This window comes from Schistocerca cancellata, chromosome 1, assembly GCF_023864275.1.
Source record: "Schistocerca cancellata isolate TAMUIC-IGC-003103 chromosome 1, iqSchCanc2.1, whole genome shotgun sequence".
Classification (NCBI taxonomy): domain Eukaryota; kingdom Metazoa; phylum Arthropoda; class Insecta; order Orthoptera; family Acrididae; genus Schistocerca; species Schistocerca cancellata.
Genome location: NC_064626.1, coordinates 136998631 through 137011975, shown reverse-complemented (window position 1 = coordinate 137011975; position 13345 = coordinate 136998631). Strand labels below are relative to the sequence as shown.

Genomic DNA, 13345 nt, shown 5'->3' with positions numbered 1-13345 from the left:
CAGTTCTGGAACCTGCAACTTCATAGATCCTGGTAAGGTGAATTTGGCTCACTGGATTTTGTAATTTAACTTGGGTGTTCTCGTTCGCAGCTGGAGGTCGCCGTGGCCTACGACATCCGACGGCGCCTCCGTGCTCAGATCCGAATCGTGCGCCGCATGATGTCCGAGTCGAGCACGACCACCACCACGACGATCAAGACGACTCGCACGCTGCGGCGAGAGGATAAGCTCCACCCTCAGGATTCAGAGCCGGAACACGATTTGGAACCGGAGCCCACGAGCGAAAGTGACGCAGAGACTGATCGGCGCCGACCAGACGAGCCGGACCGCAGGAGACCCTCCAGAGTAGAGGAGAAGCCGTCGGGCAGGCAGCCCTCCACACAGGAGGAGGAGGAGCGCCCAGCTGGCAGGAGGCCATCCAGGCCAGACGAGAAGCCGACGACCAGGCGACCGTCGTCACAGGATCAGGAACGCCCGGAGGCGAAGCGTCCGGAAGGAAGGCGCCCGTCAGGGCAGGACTACGAGCGTCCGGAGGGACGACGCCCCGCACCGCAGGACACTGGCCGTCCCGAGGGAAGGCGTCCATCCTCGCAGGATTTCGACCGTCCGGAAGGGCGACGTCCTTCGTCGCAAGACTACAGCCACCCGGAAGAAAGGCGACCGTCGACACAGGACCACGTGCGTCCTGAGGGGCGAAGACCGTCGTCTCAGGGCTACGAACGTCCAGATGACGTGCGGCCGGAATCGCCAACTGGACACAAACGACCCGAAGGCAGACGCCCTTCCACGCAGAAAGACTACGACAGTCCAGACCACAGGCGCCCCTCACCAGAGAGACAGCAGGCTCCTCACGGTGACCGAGAAAAGCCGTACGGGAGGACTCCGTCGAAAGACGTACTCCGACCTGTCGGTAAGGCTCCTCAGGAGTACGGACCGACTGAAAAAGGAAAGGGCCCACGTGACATAGATAGGCCGTACGGTAAAATCCCCTCTCAGGACATACTGAGACCCACTCCACAAAGTCCGAAGCGTCCGGAGGAACGGCGGCCGACTTCCCGAGATTACGACCGACCTGAAGACAGGCGACCGGAGTCACCTGCCCGGGACGAACAGCCGGACGACACTTATCCATCCACGCAGCAGGACTACGACCGTCCAACGTACAGGCGTCCGTCACCTGAGAGGCAGCAGGCCCCACATGACGATCGGGATAAACCTTACGGTAGGACACCGTCGCGAGATGTACTCCAGCCCGTAGGGAGAACACCTCAGGATGATTCGCCAACTGACAAAGAAAAGAGGCCGTACGGAAAAATACCATCCCAGGAGATACTCAAACCCACTGGACAGCGCCCATACCAACCTTTAAGGACGAGCACACCAAAGACACCTCGAGAAGACGAATCCAAACCTTATGGTAGGATTCCATCCAAAGATATATTGCGCCCAGTCTCTCAGAGACCTCAAGAGGCAAAACCGTTCTCGCCCAGAGAACCTGAGAAAGAGAGTCCTTACAGATCGACTGCAAGGGTTCCACATGATGAGGAAACCAAGCCCTATGGCAGAGTACCATCTCAAGACGTTCTTAGACCAACTTCTCAGAGACCGCAGGATGACACTCCAACTTCCAGGACACCTGGGGAGGAACACACTAAACCATACAGAAGAGGACCATCGCAGGAGATACTGCGACCAGTGTCTCAGAGACCAAAGGAGCCTGAAACTCACACAGACTCTCCACGGGACAGTGACAGTACTAGACCATACGAAAGGACTCCGTCCAGGGACATACTAAAACCCACGCCAGAGAGACCTCAGGATGTGAAGACAGTACCAAGAGAACCAGAGCGCAAGCCTTCCAGAGATTCTCCAATCGAAAGTGACAAGAAGCCCTACGGTCGAATACCGTCGAAGGATATCTTGAAACCGGTGTCGCAGCGGACGCCAGAGGGCAAACCCTTCTCCCCGAAGGAAACTCCGGACTACAGGACTGGAGCAAAGGTGCCTCGTGAAGATGAGACGAGGCCGTACGGGCGGACACCTTCCAAGGACGTGCTGCGCCCTAAGGAGGTGCAAGACTCACCACGGCTGGCAACGCGCGACGATGGCCCTTCACCAGTCGACGACGTCTGCAGGCCATCCAGGGGCGGACAGAGGCCAGCCGAGTTCGACAGGAAGCCTTCGAGGACAGAAATTACCGTCGAGCTGAAGCCATCTCCTGGTAAGTCCAACCGAAGCTCTAACTTCTATAAGGAACGAGTCGCATAAGACGTAACATACCTTTTATTTGCTCAATGGTGCAAAATATAGAAACGAGGTTTTCAGCAAAAGACAGCACTGAGTTTCGATCCACTGTTGTGTCAAGGCCTTTTCAGCCAAGTACGGGGCGAGCTGTACTGGGCCTGAGGGAATTGTAGTTGGGAATATTTTGGAATGGGATTTCCAGCGCCATCATTTGTCTTCCAATCTAAAGAAACCTCTCGAATACCTTGGCCAGAATCGGCGTATTGTAATTTAATTATAGGATAATAGGTCCTAGACAAAAATATGAAATCTCAGTTTTTGTGTCTCTACAGAGTAAAATTGTTGACAGGTAACTTCAGACGAGAGTTGATACAGGATGAGTTGCGTATTTCCTTACTAGTGCAAGATGTCAAAACAAGGTTATTGGAATATGACAGTACATAAATGATCATGTAATTTTCTTACTTAATTAATACTTTTAACTACTGTATCAGTCGATATAATGAAGGAAGTATCGTTCCTTAGACGGACCAGTATAGTTTTGTTGGCTCCATCGTTTCAGACCGGATTGGAGGAGTTAATCGTATACTAGTAGGTTGTTGTTACCAACGCTCGCTTTTCAGTATTTATCCTACTAAACAAACGGACAAACATAAAAAAAAGAGACATATTAGAGGAGAAAGACATCAAACAGAGTCGGCTGAACTACAGAAATAACTACAACTTACTATCGAGAGGATCATAAAACTGAGGATAGAGGCTGTAATAAGGATAACTATAAGCAAGACCAGGGTGATAAGAATCGTTACTTAATCAAGTCAGCCACTTCACCCACTGACACCTTATTTTTCATACTGTTTATTCAGGCCTATTCATTAGCTTAGTCTGTATTTAATTTTGATGCATATTAGATTTCAAAAAATTTTCTTCTGAGTATATCTTTCATTTACCATGTACTGTGTGCTGCAGACATGTCATAACAGTTCTTTTATTCGAAAAAGATACACCCGATCCTTTCTCTACGAGTAAACTACATTTTAGACAGATCAATAATGTCGAACTCAATGGAGATCATCTTGTTGCCTTGAATGTGCTGAGGACTGGCGAAAATAAAGGCAGCTTAAGAATATCAAATAGGACTTGCGTGAAGGATCAGTACCGTCACAGGGAACAGTCATGTTGCAATGATCCTATGAAATCATCAAATCAGTCTTTCTGGTTCACAAGTCGAGCAACAGTTGAGGAGAGCTCTATAAATCTTGTACAATAAGAGATAAGCTTTAAACAAATTTAAAGTTTTAGACTGGAGAAACTTTTTCTTTCAATTTGTATTAAAAAAAAACATGTTTCCCCCATTTTAACATTAAAAATTTATGACAAGATGTTCCCATGTTGGCGATGGGGAGTCGTCGACTGTACAGTAAATATTAAGTTTTTTATTAATACCAGTAGTAGTCAAAATACAAGCTCCAACGTAGGCCACGTGGATTTTATTACCAGTGCTTACTTGTTACTTTTGTGTGTGGTATCGAAACTGTAAAAACTATTTTTATAAATCGAATTTTGAATTGTACATGACACGCTTATACGAAAGTGTTACAAAAGAACATTCGTTTTTTACTTTGTGATTAAGCACTTTCATACCCTGTCTGCATACACTTCGGATATCCCAGAAAATATTTCCTGCTGGCAGCGACCAGAATGCTTACCGAATTCGTTCTTTCATCTCAGCCATTGTAGCAGCTACTCTTTGATAGATAATGTCTTTGAAGCGTCCCATTCTACTATATCAGCCTCTCCCAACCTATCAGCTACCATTTTTTTTTATTTCAAGTTGGTCTAGACACCAAGAGACCAACAATTGGGATACTGTAACCAAAACAAGCAACATACTCGATTTTAATCATTTCGAAAGATACTGATTTTTTCACATATAAAGGGTCAAAATTTTTACTGATGAAGTCGAAACAAAATGTGTTTCTTCATAAAAGGAAATGCAAAACAAAATCCTTTCCTTATTACACCAATAAGAAGGAGTATAATCATATCCATTGTTCTTCAAAAGCTGTAATTCTTTCTTTTTCCTGTTCGATCCATCACTACCACTAATAGTGCTTCGTTGATATTAACGAATCTGAACACTGAGTTATATCTCTTTTCGTACAAAAAAATATTTTCAAGAACACTATTTGACACTAATTTTAAAGCAACTCATATCTGAAGTCGTTAAATTCCCCTGTTTTCTACGAAAAGGATTCATACGATAGCTCTAAGACATTCGGTCTTGATATTTGTCGCAAACAAGTTTTCAGGTTCCCTCTCATTGTTGCGGTTATTCTGCGAAGGAAATCTTAAGCGTATGAATTTCTGGTATATCTTTCGCGTATATTGTCACCTTTCTAAAGTTATTTACCTGTGTCCTTAACTACGTGTGCTGATGCTGTCGATTACCTAGCAAGCCGAAAACCGCTTGGCAACGAAAATAAACATATCAGAATTTTTTTCTTTTCGTTCTTAAAACTGCATTTATATCAAAATGGATTTTGATAGCTTGCAGCAAAGCACAGCGGCTGCAAACGTTTGCATCATTTGAAAGAAGTTTTTTCTGGAGATGGCGACAAACGTAAAAACGAGTCCTTAATTGCCTACGAAAGTTCGTGTAACATCAGTTCGCGCACTGAATCTTATCGCGAAAACGCATAATGTACTGACATCGATCTCTGTAAACAAATGCAAGGTGTTTAATGTACAAAGTGAAAGCAATGGTAGCAACGCACTTCCCTGGGCCACACCCAAAGTTAGTTCTAGATCTATCGATGATTCTGCATTCAATATAACTTTATGCATCCTCCCTACAGAAAGTGTTCGGTCTAGTCACAACTTTTGCTTCACATCCCATACTATCGTACTCTTATTGCTGCCAGTTTCGATTGTTACCCATCATCATCATACTGAAGAAGCTTTTCAGTTACGGTATGTGTGTAGATACATACATGACGTCCGAAGCCACTCTACGTAATGAAAAAAAAAGAATACTACGTATGAACGAATTTTATGTATTGAGTTCTGTTGAAATGCCTCTTCCTCCTACTGATGATTAGTAGCAATCGAAACTGTTAGCAATAATAAAGGTTTGTGATCTTACAATCGCAGGTATTTACGTCCTTGGTGGCATTCAAGAATATTATGCTGTCCTCTGTGGCAGGTAACTGACGTTTCCTTCCTTACAGTGGGAAATGTTCTCAAAGTCTGCATAGCTAACTTATATCTTAAACTTGAGTTCGTATATTTACCGTCGCTCGGTTACCAATATACAGTTCGGAAATTTCGAGCAGCTGAACAAGTGTACGTTTGAATATTGACAAACTACACTTTCTTGCCTTTGAGGATGTCTCTGGCAGTACGAGACTAAACGTGACCTACAGCCCATGAAACCATTGTCACAGAGGAACTAAGCAGCTGATGCAGGTAGAGCATGATATTCGATAACTGCAATTTCAATAGCTCCCAATTCAACCATCAGTCAGTTATTGGTTTGATCAATCGCTTGTTCCACCTCTTACTAAGCGGCATTGGGATTTCGACTCCCCCTTAAACTTTACGTACCATTATAATTTGTTCGGTAAGTCAGCTCGAAGTTAGTATCCAGGAAAGGGCATACCATCTATAACGGTATTAGCAAATCTCTGCATTCAAACTAGTTTTTGAGTTGACGACGATTTGAGTTGTTTACTACCTACAGCCCGGAAAGTCAGGGTAAATTCATAGTGGACAAAATCAATGAAGTTTTTAAATTAAATGACAGCATTAATGCTGCACTTGAAGTATCGGTGACGTAGGTTCGCTCGCTTCAGGTCCGGCTAGCGTATCTACCAGATCGCTCCACCTCTGCCGCAGAGACGTGTTAGTTTGACTGCTCTCCGCCAGAGTGCTCTTGCAGTATAATCGCAGCCATACAACGGTAAGGCATAGCGCTACCTCAGACCTCAGAGACACACAAAGGTTGTAGCAGGCATCGCCCGCAGATACGTCTCCTGTAATTGCATATTACTGCACACTGCACAACGACAATCGAAGCTGTCGGATGCTTTTTCTCCGCTTGTGAACGCCTACAAAATTTCCCTTCACGTGTTGGAAGTCCCTGTTAAAGGGTATGCGTCACACGACAAAAAAAAAAAAGTGCTAACGAATGCACAGGGTGAACCCGATTTGCCAGAATTTCGGAGGTTTTTCTGAGGAACATTTTCTGAGTATATTGTTATAAAGGACCCGTCGTCTCAGGCGATACGTTCCAGAGTAATTGTCCTTCGTTTTCATTTCTGATCCCCGTTTGTATTAGTATTGCACTGAAAATATCTGCAAAACAGTGTCTCTTCTGAAACAGATTTGTTCCATTCACTCACGGAACGTACTGTTGACGAACAATAATGCTCAATTCGCTCTTCGCCCTCTAGCTTGTGTTCCATGCGGCTCGGCTCCATCTCGGGTTGTTTTATCCGGCCGACTTAAATGTCCATTGACGTAATAGTGCCGGCTCTTTTCATAGTTGTATTTTCACGGAAACAAAAGGTAGCTAAATTGAATAGATCATAATTATTTTATTATTCTGCGGTAGACCAAAGGTCCCTTATACCACTTCTTTTTTTTTTCACAAGCACACTCAGCTCTAACTTCACAGCGATTATATGTACTCCAGACATAGTATTACCGATTCCCCATTGCTTATGTTACTGGAAAAGTGCTACCGTCTGTTTCTCCTCAGCTTTCATTGTCTTTTGACCGTCACCATTCAACGGTACTAATTTAATCATTCTGAACAGTTATATGCAGCTCTGAAACTCACGCGCACACGAGACAAGAAACAATGGCCGGTCACCCATGCCTCAGGAACAGCGACTATTCATCATTCACTCATGCTACGGTTCTTCTACCAATTCCCCTACGCACAGCAAATGTTTGTACTTGTTTTTGTTACTTATGTGAAATTGCGTCCGTTGAACACGTACTCTGCCACAAAACGTAGAATGGTGTGGGCTGAAAGAGATGCCAGAGAATTTAACAGCGCTGACATAGTGTACATGCCAAAATGTGTTCAAACTTTAAATTGTATCACACGCATAACCGATGAATTCGTCACATTTCATACTTCGATAACTTTGAAGTCACTGCATAAGTGTTTTTGCGAAGGTAACGAATAAAAAACATACATCATAAGTTCTACATCTACATCTATATGGATACTCTGTAAATCACATTTAAGTGTCTGGCAGAGGGTTCATTGAAATACCTTCGCCGGCCTGAGTGGCCGAGCAGTTCTAGGCGATACAGCCTGGAACCGCGCGACCGTTGCGGTCGCAGGTTCGAATCCTGCCTCGGGCATGGATGTGTGTGATGTCCTTAGGTTAGTTAGGTTTAAGTAGTTCTAAGTACTAGGGGACTGATGACCTCAGAAGTTAAGTCCCATAGTGCTCAGAGCCATTTTTTAGAAGCACCTTCACAGTTCTATTCCAATCTCGTATATCGCCCGGAAAGAATGAACATCTATATCTTTCCATACGAGCTCTGATTTCCCTTATTTTATAATTGTGATCGTTTCTCCCGATGTAAGCCGACGTCAACAAAATATTTTCGCATTCGGACGAGAAAGTTGGTGATTGGAATTTCGTGAGAAGATTGCTCCGCAACGAAAAACGCCTTTGTTTTAATGATGTCTTTACCAAATTTTGAACGAAAAACTTTCTGTTTATGTTAGTGCACAAAACCAATAATGACTAAAAAAACGAAGCCCCTGTAGGAAAGGAAGGGAATCTGTAAGAGCCACTTGAACGTGGATTCGCAATAAATCCGAAACCACTAGTGGTTTGTTTTAAACCATACTTGTGGGCGGTTGCTGTTTCACATTTTAAACATTAGAAAAATATAATAAATTCTGTAACTTCATGGCATATTTCGGCTAGAATAGGAATAAGAGAGAATGAGGCACATACGGAGACGTGTCGCCTCATAGAGCAGGCAGTGACTGTGCTGGTAGCAAGTACCCACCCTCTGCAATTTATGTAGGTTGACTTGCCAAAAAATAGCGCGTTTGTAGATGCAGAATATGTCAGATGATCAAAATGATCTTCGAATTCCAGCAACACTGCAGCGAAAAAGGCAACCATCAAATTAAATCAGATAGAAGAAATAATAAATTGAGACAGCAATAAATGTACGATTGCGCTATTGTTTTTCATACAGAGGTTTGATGCACTAAAGTTTCGATTATCACGCTAGCATCTTTTCCGCATTCGATACCAACGGATGTGAACCTTCAGTCGACTACAGTGCTACCAAAGTCGGAGTTTCCAGTTGGAGGTGATGCCATAGTGTGAGACTGATTTCCCGTTAGCTAACGGAAAACGTTCCTTAAACGCACAACACGTACGGGACCACATAATTAAGGAGGTCTGTAGTACAAGCTGCTTTAATTCACGGCGAGAGATAGTGCCAAACTCTGCTTTTGGTTGCTCCTGACACCGTACGCATCGCCGCCTGGGTTTCCCGTGACGTCAGTTGGGACTTCCGAAAGTTCAGACAGCTCCACAAACTAGCATAGCGGTTCTCAAATTTACTAACTACCTTCGAACGCGATCCGATGTCAGCCACCACCTTAACAAAATTCAGTAATAACTAATCAAACTTTAAACTGATGGAGAAGTGGAACGCATTGATTTACAAATTACGGAAGACAAATAACATTTGGTTAACGTTCAATAATAATGACAAGTATTTACAAATTGCGGAAGACAAATAATATTGGTTAACATCCAAACAATAATGACAAGTTTTATCACAAAAAACATAACGAGTCAATTAAACTGTTGTTACTACAGGGGAATCCAGGGAGGGAGAGGGCAGGGGAGGAAATCAACACCCCCCCCCCCCCCCCCCAGCAGCATACGGCAAATGCTGAAAAAGTCCGGGTCGTCAGCCTAAAAATGATGTACTTTTTTCGATTTTTCGAACAGCCCTAAATGTCCTCAATCTGGTTATTGGTAACGGAAAGCACGGTAAACAGTTTAAATAAGTGATAGTATAAAACAGCTCCAGTGCACTGAAACTATGTCATGCCCCCTGCCCTCCTGCATTCCATCCTGGATCCCACCCCTGGCTGTTACTGCTTATTTCCGACAACATTCGATTTGGTCTCAGCCAATACGTATCATAAGTCATATTTCACTTTCATTCTCCTAATCATTTCTGTTTTCATAGCCGGCAACCGATATTCACACTCGTGTCATGTAGGGAATGGCTTTTCTTGGTATTAAAGGGTACTCGCCATCAACTATTGGCAAAAAAAAATTTCCAGGTATACCAAAACTCATTTTTTGGGCGTTGTCTTCGCGGAGCCCAAGAAAATTTAGTTTTGCTGGAATTTCACTACCTGAAAATATTTCTTCATTCACTGAACACTGAAGTAAAACCCAGCCATTATGTCGTCGGTTTTCCAAATCAAGAAAATAAGCGCTAACAATATATAGCAATTGCAAATCTGTAAATCAGTGTGATTCATTGCTTGCGTCAAGCATCCGTTTCTGTCGGCAGCTTCAATCTTGCGTTGATAAAGCACCGATATGCAAATAAAACCAGCGTCCTTATTTTGAGCTGTCAAAATATTCACTGTATTTCCTTACAAGTCAAGGTCAAGCGGGTTTATTTCTTAAAGGAAAAAAAAGCCGTATCAGTTTGGAAAAAAAACACATTATCTTTTACCTTGGCTTGGTCGGCGAGCAAACACCTGACCAGTAAAACGGAGTGGGACGCGCTTGCTCGAACCGCAGAGCAGTTTCGAATGACGTTCGGGAGAACGGCGGTACGTATCCCCGTCCGGCCATCCACATGTAGGTGGATTTCCGTGATTTCCCTGAGTAGCTTAAGGCGAATGCTGGGACGGTTGTTTCCTCCATCTACATACAAACTCGGCAAGCTACCGTTCGGTGCGTGGCGGAGGGTACCCTATACGACTAGTAGTGATTTCCTCTTGCGTTCCACTCGCAAATACTGCTAGCGAAAAACGACTATCTATATGCATCCGTGTGAGTCCTAATTTCCAGTATCTTTCCTCCGTGGTCCTTAGATGAAACACATGTTGGTGGCAGAAGAATCCTGTTGTTTGAATCTACCAGTAACAAATCAAGCAGCCCGCCTCTGAATTGCTTCATGTTTTCTTTTAATCCGACCTGGTGGGGATCCCAACACTCAAAAAGTACTCAAGAATGGCTCGCATTAATGTCCTATACGTGGTCTTTTTTACAGATGAATCACACTTTCCTAAAATTCTCCCAATAAACCGAAGTGGACCGTTCGTCTTCCCTACCACAATCCTCACATGCTCATTCCATTTCTATGTCGCTTTTCAACGATAGGCCCGGAAATTTAATCAACGTGACTGTCAATATGGACGCTACTAATGCTGTATCCGAGCGTTATGGGTTTACTTCTCCTAGTCATCCACATTAACTTACGTTTTTCTACATTCAGACTTATCTGCCATTCATTAAATCAACTACAAATTTAGTCATTTTGTGTCCTCCTACAGTCACTGAACTTCGACACCGTACAGCATCATTAGCAAACAACGGCAGATTGCTGCCCATCCTCTCCGCCAAAAAAAATGGCTCTGAGCACTATGGGACTTAACATCTTAGGTCATCAGTCCCCTAGAACTTAGAACTACTTAAACCTAACTAACCTAAGGACATCACACAACACCCAGCCATCACGAGGCAGAGAAAATCCCTGACCCCGCCGGGAATCGAACCCGGGAACACGGGCGTGGGAAGCGAGAACGCTACCGCACGACCACGAGATGCGGACCCTGTCCGCCAGATCATTTATATATACAGAAAATAACAGCGTCCCTATCACACCTCCCCGGGCATTCCTGACGATACCCTTGTCTTCGATTAATACTCACCGTCAAGGACAATGAACTAGGTTTTATTGCTTGAGACGTTTTCGAGCCACTCATCTATCTGGAAACCTATTCCATAAACTCGTACCTTCGTTAACAGTGTGCAGGGGGGCATCGTGCCAAATGCTTTTCGGAAATCAAGAAATCTGGAGTCTGCAGGCTGCCCTTCATCGATGATTCGTAGTGTATTATGTGAGAACAGGGCAAGCTCAGGTTCGCACGAGCGGTGTCTTTTAAGACCGTACTGGTCCGCGGACAAGCTTTTCGGTGTCAAGGAAATTTATGATACTCGAACTCAGAATATGTTCAAGAATTCTGCAGCAAATCGATGTTAAGGGTATTAGTCTGTAAATTTCCGAGTCCCTTCTTTTGCTCTTCTTATATACAGGAGTCACTTACGCTTTTTGCAGTCGCTTGGGACTTTGCGCTGGGCGAGAGATTTGTGGTAAATGCAAGCTAAGTAAGGGGCTAATGTCGTAGAGAATTCGTTCTGAAACCGAACTGGGATTCCGTCCGGACATGGCGACGTGTTTGTTTTCAACTTCTTTCAGTTGTTTCTGTATTACTATGTCGTCCATACGGGACTCTGCGATGGTCAAACGACACAATGTTCGTACGATTTTCAAATAGGACAGTACACTGGCGACTTCCTTCCCTCCTCTTCCCCAGTTCGAGCTTGTGCTCCGTCAATAATGACGTCCTCGTCAACGAGACGTTCCGCTATAAACTTCATTCTAATTTACGTTTCACAAGCTGTTGGTTCCGTCCCATCACTTCACGCGATAACGGTTCTCTTTGATAGTTTGGGATAATCAGTGGTTACTTATCCAGTAAATAAGCGAGTGTAGAAAAAGCAGTGACAATAAACATGATTTTAAAAATTTTTCAACTCTTTGTTTTTAAACACCCTCCCAAGAAAATATTTTACTTCCCAAGGAGTAGCTACCCCGCGTTGGAAACCAGTGGGCTATTTCAGACAATGTAACGGACATCACTGTCGATACTGCCAATACTTATGGGAGCTAGTGTCCGAAAAAATATATCTGCGAAACTGAATGGGTATTAATTAGAGGCGAGTTTAGGGTGTGGGGCTACCTTAAAGTGACGCAGGCTCACTCCGAACCAGGAAACTGGAGCACGGTTTCTACATCTACATCTATATGGATACTGTGCAAATCACACCTATGTGCCTGGCACAGGGTTCATCGAACCAACTTCACAATAATTACGTGAAGATGGCATCTATTCTTTCGGACATGCCCGAAAGAACAGATGCCATTGGTGACCGTGCACCTCTCTAGAATGAAATTACAATTAAATTGTCTGGTGCGAGTAATGGGTATAATGGCAGGGGCACTACGAATGTAGTGTGTGGACTATAAGTTAAGAATGTGGGTCTTACGGGGAACGTGCCGGCGATAAATCCCTGCAGTTGCACTATGTGCCCTCGGTGGCTCAGATGGTTAGAGTGTCTGACATGTAAGCAGGAGATCCCAGATTCGAGTCCTGGTCGGGGCACACACTTCCAACTGTCCCCGTTGATGAATATCAACGCCCGTCAGCAGCTGATGGTATTGATTTAATTGTAATTTTATTCACAATAACTATCTATTATTTCAACCTCGAACAGCGTGTGGAAAAACCGAAACGGTTTGACACGTGTGCTCTCGTTGCCACCTCGGTGGTTTTTCTTTGGCCGATGCGTGATAATTTAGTCACGACGAAGTACATTTGTTGCGACTGTTGCCTCGCCGACGTTGTTTACATACGCCTGCGAAATAATTAAGACATTTGCTCCTTCCTTATATATTCGTAATAAAAGAGATGAAGTTACTTAGTAACATAACAGTCAGGTCTGACTGAAACTGCAGATATGTGAGGAGGTCCATCCTTCGGCGATCTCCTTGGCCTTCCCACAGATGGTTTAGTTTTGGCTACATGCATCTTCCTAAAATCAAGTCCGTAGACGTGAAAATTTTGACATAACGCCACACATAATGCCACTGGTTTTAAAACATATACGCCTCGATTAGAATCAAGAAGTTGTTGTGGTAATGCAAATGGGTAGCGATATTCCTGTTTTGATTAATGGTGAATGAAGTTTGTCACACGGCCCTTCGAATCTTGAGCATCCCAGTATCACATGGT

General features: G+C 44.1%; 1 protein-coding gene across 1 annotated transcript in view; it reads left to right on the top strand.

The window, feature by feature from the left end:
* The window catches only part of LOC126166863 (microtubule-associated protein futsch-like), a 474845-nt gene that overhangs the window by 199534 nt on the left and 261966 nt on the right, over positions 1-13345 (top strand). Inside the window, exon 5 of the mRNA XM_049920436.1 lies at positions 91-2221. Within this exon, the coding sequence (XP_049776393.1) occupies positions 91-2221 (2131 nt within the window). The remainder of the gene's footprint in view (positions 1-90; positions 2222-13345) is intronic.